We start from the raw sequence: 8007 nt of genomic DNA on the forward strand, positions 1-8007 counted from the left end.
CTTCTTCAGACGAATTGAAGTCTTCAAGTATCTATTTCAGGTCCCATACAATATTGTGAAGGGAAAGTTATGTTCTCAAGTTCAAACATTCTTAGACAGAGCCATCAGTAATGTAAGAGCTCTTTCAAACAGCATGAAGTTAGTTAAAAAGTATGGTAGTTCAAGATGAGCAGGCTTACACAGTCTTGGATAAAACTGTGCTGTAGATATCATATTTATGGACAGATACAGATATAGATTTTTTTTATAGCAGATGGTGCCATATTCCAAGAGGACAAGTGAGCTTCCCTGGAAAGTAAACTATTACTCAGTATGAGCAAGTACCTCATGTTGCCATTTAAGGACAGGAGGAGTGGCATATGCCAGGATTTATTTTCAAAAAGGAGTAGATAGTGCAGAAAACAGCCTCTTTCAGAGTTAGCTTCTCAATATGTGGAATATACAAGGGGGGGGAAAAAAATCACCAATGCACATTTAAACCAGAAGTCAAAGATGTCAATTGCCATTTATCTGGAGAAGGAAACTTGTAATTGCACCCAGCAGCAGGTATCATGACAGAGACAACGGAAGTGCACAACCCAGTGTTACAAGAGAATTCAGGCCTACATGAATGCAGCTTTTAAAATTAACCTTTTACTGATTTGTTTTAAACTTAACCCTATACTGATAACTATGGGAAAAATTTACATGAACATGTTAGAAGTCCTTAGATTTGATAGGAAAACAGGAAATGGTTTAACTTAGGTACTGCAATGTGCAAAAGATGTAATCCCCAGTTTTCTGGGTTATTGTGATATTGCCCTATATAGAGGAATATGTGCATTTGTGTGGGCCTTGTCATTTTAAATCAGCTACTTTCCAAAAGAAAAAGCATTGCTATTGATTACAGAATGCCATTTACAAATACTGTTAAATTTTGTTATCAAACTTTGTCATACCAAAGCATTTGTTATATCTTCTTCTTTTTGAAGCACAAATAAGAATTTTGCAACACTGTTCTATTGCCCGATATGGTCCCCTCATAAATATCACATGCCAATTATACAAAATGTATCGTCAGAAATCCTATCTGAATTCCCTAGAGCCATGGAACAGCAGATGTGTTTGTTTTTATACTACAGTGCAGTATTAGCTATTATTTTAATATGCTCATGCAAAAGGCACCTTCATATCTCTTTAATCTAGATTACACATTACTTTTTATGAAGTCTTAAATACTTCAGACAATAAGTACAGTTGAAATATCCAAAGTATGAATAAAACACTAATGACTGGCCACTGTGAATAACTGAATTTTGCAAATGAGCATGCAGATGAAGAACAAAAACAGGAATGCATAAATAAAATGGGCCTTGCTCATTTGTATTAGGTAAACAATTTGAGTTCTAATAATTAAAGCACACACTACAGAATGTTTTGTCAAAGAATGATGAAACGTGAAAACATCTGTGCTACAATTAAACAATTAAATCTGAGAAGTAGTGAGACCCATTTTAGGTACACATTAAATATGTGAATTAGTAAAATTCTAATTTCAGCTAGAAATTACAATTGCATTGTCACTAATTTCTACAGATCACAGATAAATAAATGCAGCTTTAGTTAAAATGGCTTAAATCACTGCACTGTAAGTGAAGTTGAATGGTTTCTGGGTTAGACCATTAAGGCAGAACACTGAACAGTATAATTTTAATTGGTAGAATAGAGACTCGAATTGCATATAGGCCATGTTTAAGAAAATGAAGAGTATACTTGTTAAAATTAAAGGAAACATGCTTAAATTCTATTCTCATATCTTTAGGTCTAAATGAGGTCAAATTTTTCCTATAATTTTCCAAGTCTTGCTTCCTTCATATTACATGTTATTTTGTTGGGGAGGGGGAAATCAGGCAAAAAGTATCTATATATCCCTTATTTATAATGAATTTGATATAATGGAACACAATACTAGTTTGCCATCCTAGAAAACATGAAAAATCAAAAACTCAGAATTATTCCAAAACCATGCCTCAAAAAAGATACTTTGGGTGAGAAAGTATATTTTGGTAAGAAACTGTAGCATGTATATAGTTTATCATAAATCTAATTGACATATTTTCCATTAACATATGAAATAACCTGGGTTAGTAAAAAATTTAAAAATTTCAGGCAAAACAAAAATATTTCCTTTCTTAATTTTTCTGAAAAAAAAGAATTCTGCTCATATTTTAGAAACATAACTGAAATATGATTAGGCATCAAGAAACATTCCTTTTCCCCCACAGCAATATTGAAGGCGTTTTTCCAATTTAACCTTTCCTTTGCAAAAGAAAAAAAATTGCAACATAGCAGGTATATTTGCCACACAGCAGATCTCTTCTTGGATTTCAGACCACCAACCATATCCTATCATGCATCTTAAATAGTTTACATTACTTCTTTTGAAGGATTAATCTGAACTGGCATAGACATAAAAATCAAACTGCATAATGCATTCCTAAACTGAATAGTCTTGTACCGTAAACCCGGTTAAAAAAACCATATGTTCTGTAAATGTGTGTGTGTTGCTTTCATACTACATACACTGAATCACTGTCAGGAATATGCAAAAGGACAAGATGGTTTTGTACAAAACCTCAATTTATTTCAGAGAAATTAAAAATATGGTATTTAATATATATAAATTTCTATTCCTCTATAAATATAGATGATCTTGTGATAATGAACAGAAATAAATGCATACCGAATTCAAATAACTTTGCATTTCAGGGTATGGGAGCCATAGATAACATTTATGAACCTAATACAGGTGCTTGTTATATAAAAAGTTATAACAATACAGTCAGGAGTGTAGCATGTAGCATTCTGCTGTTTTTCATACAGAGGACTAAATATTAAAATGAATCTGTCAAGAGTTATATTTGATGCATCTTGTTTAAACCCGTTTAACCCTGTCCCCTCACACTTATCCAGGAGCAATATGAGATAGTAGACATATTGCACGCATGCCTTCTTACCTCCACAGTATGCAGTGTAATTACTGTGCTAAAAAAAGGTAGAGGTCCCTTAAGGTCTCATAGCCCACCAGATTGTTTAACCATTTTTCCCTCCGAGTAATCTAAAGCATCCTTCCTTCCTTCCTTCATAACAACAAACACATAACAAACCAGAATTCGAGGGAGAGTTAATGTTTTTAAACATTTTGAAACTGGAAAGTCAATTTATAGTTTTAATTCTTAAAAATCTGAATGCTGCATTTCATTCTGATAGAACTATTTTTACTCAGCTCATATTTCCTGATCCTGTTTATATTGAGCTGTCTGTTAATCTAAGCAAATATCAGCATCTCAACAAAGCATTCCAGGTAGTTCTCCCTCAGCGGTTTCATTACCAGAATAATATTATCATAAACATACACAAGCTTACCCACTGCCGAAGCAGATGGCTAAAACTGAGCACACAATTAGAATCAAGAGTAGAACTATTCTCAGCCTCTTTCTTCCACACAATGCTAAACTTTTTGTGACGGTGACAGCCAACAGATCACCCAGACCAGTCACCTCTTGCTTTTACCTTTTGGGGGGGTGGGGGTTAAAATATAACTTTATAGGGAAAGTTTAATGTCCATGTCCTCATTTTTAAGCCAGACCTGCTACAGGTTCAGGTGGCGTTAAGACCTCTGATCTTGACCATTAAAAAGCCACAATTCTCCTTTAGCTACAGTTAAATAATTTTTTTTTAAAAGAGAGAAACCCCACCCCCCCAAAACAGAAGGCAGCCAACCCCCTCCCCACTCCAAACACACCTAATCCAAAACCTTGGCAGAAAGTTGTTTATTCTGCTGCTGTGGCCCCAGAGGTGAGGCATGGTTTGGGACAGAACCAAAATGGTCCTCCCACTTCTCCCGCCCCTTCCCCTGACAGTTGGGTGACTGGTACTGAATGTCTTTGGGGAGTCAGCAAGACAAGGAGACCATACAGTTATTCATGGGCAGCAGGGATCAGCTCCTCTGCTCTCATCCTCTCTTCTACCATGCAGAGCTGGTAGAAAAGCAGCAAATCGCTGCTTTCTCCTCTCTTCCCTCAGGACACAATTGATAAGAGATAGACAACTGTCCCCCTGCATGTGGGGCAGGATCATGACAGGTGATCTTCTCCACCTCCCCATACCTAGGTAGCAGGTTGGGATCAGGATGTTGCCTGGGTCTGGAGGGGCCTTTGCACAGCTGCAGCAACCTCAGTGCAGGCCCTGCTGTTCATGCAACTAAAACTCCAAGCAAATCAGCCAACCTGTTTGGGGGCGAAGAGAGGGATTTTTTTTTAAAAAAAGAATTCAATCCTGCACTAGAAAATAAAATCCAATACCATTTTTTTTTTAAAGTGTGTGTAGATTTGGGGGTGTGGGGGGGGGATCTGTAAATGGCTTTAAAATGTCCTAAATAATTAAAAAAAGTGAGAGATCTTTGCAATTTAAATACAGTACAAATATACTTACAAAATCTTACAGAGACTATTTACAACCCTCTCCCCAAAGGACACAGTATGTTCAGTTCCAACAGGAGACAGAAAAAGAGAGAGAGGGAGAAAGAGAAAGAGAGAGTCTGTCCCAGCTTAGGGGTTTCCCCACCTGCCTCTCTTCTCTCAGTTCCCTGTAGGCTGGAAATGCCGTTAGCAGTCCAGAAAGTCTGACTGTTGTGCAAGCATTTCCCCCCATCCCAGCTAGGATGGTGGCCACATGGCAAGCTGGATACAGGTCCCTCACCCACCTTTGAGGCACAAGGTTTCCCTCAGCCGGGTGGGGCTGGGCTTCACACGGTGGTTTCCCCCTGCTTGCTGTTGGTGAGTCTAGTATAGAACTTCCTCCAGGAATTGAGCGTTTTGCCAGACCAGATCCAGAAGCCTGAGGTGATGCCCACGATTAAGGTCATGAGATACTTGATCATGAAGACAGTGAAGTCAGGACTCATGGGCGGGTGGTGGCTGCTGTGGTTGTTGGGGCAGGGAATGGCATAGCTCTTACAGCTCTGGGTGACCCAGCTCCTTTCCCACTGTTCCCTAAAGGCTTGCTCATAAAAATAGCAGGCGATGACGATGGTGGCAGGCACCGTGTAGAGGACACTGAAGATCCCAATCCTCACCATCAGCTTCTCCAGCTTCTCTGTCTTGGTGCCATCATGCTTCATGATGGTCCGGATGCGGAAGAGCGACACAAAGCCAGCCAGCAGGAAGGAGGTGCCGATGAACAGGTAGACGAACAAGGGGGCCAGGACGAAGCCGCGCAGGGCATCCACGTTATTGATGCCCACAAAGCAGACACCGCTGAGCACGTCGCCGTCCACCTGCCCCAAGGCCAGGATGGTGATGGTCTTGATGGCAGGCACAGCCCAGGCGGCCAGGTGGAAGTACTGCGAGTTGGCCTCGATGGCCTCGTGGCCCCACTTCATGCCAGCTGCCAGGAACCAGGTGAGCGAGAGGATGACCCACCAGATGGAGCTGGCCATGCCGAAGAAGTAAAGCATCATGAAGAGGATGGTGCAGCCCTCCCGCTTGGTGCCCTGCGCCACCGTGCGCGAGCCGTCCTCAGCGAAGCGCTCGTTGCACACCACGCGCTCCTCCAGCAGGAAGCCGGCGATGTAGGCCACGGCCACGGCCGTGTAGCAGCCCGACAGGAAGATGATGGGCCGCTCGGGGTAGCTGAAGCGCTTCATGTCCACCAGGTAGGTGAGCACGGTGAAGAGCGTGGAGGCGCAGCACAGCACCGACCAGATGCCGATCCAGGTGCGGGCGAAACGCAGCTCCTCGGGCCCGAAGTACATGAGGCCGTAGAGGCGGCCGGGCTCGCAGGGGGCGCCGCAGTCCTTCTCGCCCAGGAAGCGGTAGTTGAGGTAGGCGGGCACCTTGAGGGCCCGCGGGCAGGAGAACTTGCCGCCCCCCGCGGCCGCAGCCCCGGCCCCGGCCCCCGGCGCTCCCGCGCCGCCGCCCGCGCCGCGCTGCTGGGGGTTGCTGGTCCAGAGCTCGGGCAGCAGCGAGGGCGTGGGGGTGCCGCGCTCCGACGTGTTCTGCCCCACGCACAGCTCGCCCGCGCCGTGCACCGGGAACTTCTCGCAGCGCAGCGTGTCGGGCCACTGGAAGCCGAACTTGTTCATGAGCGCCTCGCAGCCCTGGCGCGCCCGCTCGCACAGGGAGCGGCAGGGCGGCAGCGCCTGCTCCAGCACCGTGCACACGGGCGCGTACATGGAGCACAGGAAGAACTTGAGCTCGGCCGAGCACTGCACCTTGACCAGCGGGTAGAACTGGTGCACCTCCAGCCCCGCGTCCTCCTGGTTGGTGTGGCCCAGCAGGTTGGGCATGATGGTCTGGTTGTAGGCGATGTCCGTGCAGAGCGGGATGGAGATGGGCTGGCAGTAGCCGTGGTCCGGGATGGAGATGCCGCGCTCGCCGTTGTACTGCTGCTGCGCCGGCGCCTGGCCCCGCGCCGCCACCGCCAGCGCCAGCGCCAGCAGCAGCCGCCGCGCGGAGCGGACTTGCCCGCGCTCAGCCATGGCTCCGCGGGCGCCCGCCGCCGCCTGCCGCTCGCAGCCTCATGAAGGGCAGGGCAGGGCGGGACAGGGCAGGGCAGGGCGGGGGGCACGGGCGCCGCTGCCCGCCGCGCTGGGGCCGCCGGAGCCCGGAGGGAGGCACCGCGCTGCTCCCCCTCGCGAGCGGCAGCCCGGGCAGCTGCTGCTGCTGCTGCTGCCGCTACCGCCGCCGCCTCCTGCGCCGCCGCCGCCGCCTGACCATTTGTGTCAATCCCTCAAGCCCTCTCCCCCTCGCCTCGCTCCCTCGGACCGGTTTCCAGGCGCCCCGCAGTCTGCCTTTCACCGGGAGGGAGGGGCCTTGAAACCGACGCCGGAGTGGCCTGCGTAAGGGAGCGTCGCCCAACGCCGCACTCCGCTGCCGGGCGCACGGCGAGGACGGGGCGCCCGGGGCCGCCTCGCCGAGGGACAAAGGCGGCAGGGGGGGTGGAGGCTTGCCGCGGAGGAGTCCGGGCTCGCTGAGGTCCGCTTTGAATGCGGAGGGAGAAGAGCCCCGTAAGCTGGCAGGGATCCTGGCGAGAGCGGGGCAGCGCGGTCCTCCTCGGGTTTCCGCCGAGCGAGGCGGGAGCCAGGCGAGGCTCTGCCACTGAACACGACCGCCCGCTTCCCGCGAGGGGGCTCCCCTGGTGCCAGCCGCCCGAGGTCCCGGCACAAAACCCCGGACTCAGCACACCGCTGAACACCAGGAGCCAAACTCCAAACCCAAGCAAGAAAACCACTGTCCCCTTCACCAGCTACTTGTCTCAGGGCTTCAAAAAAACAGAAGGGCTCGGAGCCCTCCCTGGCGCCCTTCGCACGTCAGATGAATTTGGCCCACCGGCTTCAGTAACCGAAGAGAAAAAGGGAAACCCCCAGCCGTGCTGTAGGCTGCCGGGCTCCTGTTTGCTAAGCACACAGGCCAGACACGAGATCTACCCCCTGGGTGTATAATGCTCATCCGCAGTCTTCTTCCTCTGCTTTGCCAGCCGGCTCTGGTGAAGTGCAGCACATGTTGGCACTCAGCTTCCTCACCACAACAAGCAACAAAGATGAAAGTAAATCAAATCAAGCCCCCCCCCCCAAAAAAAAAAAAACCCCAAAAAAGAAGGTGGTAACAGACTGAAGACTCAGTGATGTCGGGGCCACCGGAGAAATTAAGATTCTAGGAGTGTTGTAGCTGTTTGGGGGTTGGGGGGAAATAATGGATTCCCTGTGATTAGGACAGTTTTAAAAACCCTGAATTGTTAATGTATGTTACATTTTAGGGCCATCAAATGTGACAGCAGCCCTTTAAAGAAAGGCAGCTGTGTTAATTTCAGCTCTATTCACAACACAGCAGGGGATGGGGAGGGGGAAATCAATATTGGCCAAATAGAAAAGGATACAATCATAGGGGTGGGAGAGAAAGAGGCCTGGGGAGGAAGACAATATTACTGACTGGTTTCCAAAAGATGAATACAAAAAATGGAGCGTAC

The 8007-nt window shown here is 47.6% G+C and overlaps 1 protein-coding gene across 1 annotated transcript in view; it reads right to left on the bottom strand.

The window, feature by feature from the left end:
* Positions 1 to 7598, bottom strand: part of FZD1 (frizzled class receptor 1) — a 28452-nt gene extending 20854 nt beyond the window's left edge. The window contains exon 1 of the mRNA XM_090047091.1: positions 4745 to 7598. Within this exon, the coding sequence (XP_089903217.1) occupies positions 4787 to 6520 (1734 nt within the window). The 5' untranslated portion in view covers positions 6521 to 7598 and the 3' untranslated portion in view covers positions 4745 to 4786. The remainder of the gene's footprint in view (positions 1 to 4744) is intronic.
* Between the last annotated feature and the right edge of the window lie 409 nt (positions 7599 to 8007).

This window comes from Crocodylus siamensis, chromosome 5 (assembly GCF_052110815.1).
Source record: "Crocodylus siamensis isolate JL-2025a chromosome 5, ASM5211081v1, whole genome shotgun sequence".
Lineage (NCBI taxonomy): Eukaryota > Metazoa > Chordata > Crocodylia > Crocodylidae > Crocodylus > Crocodylus siamensis.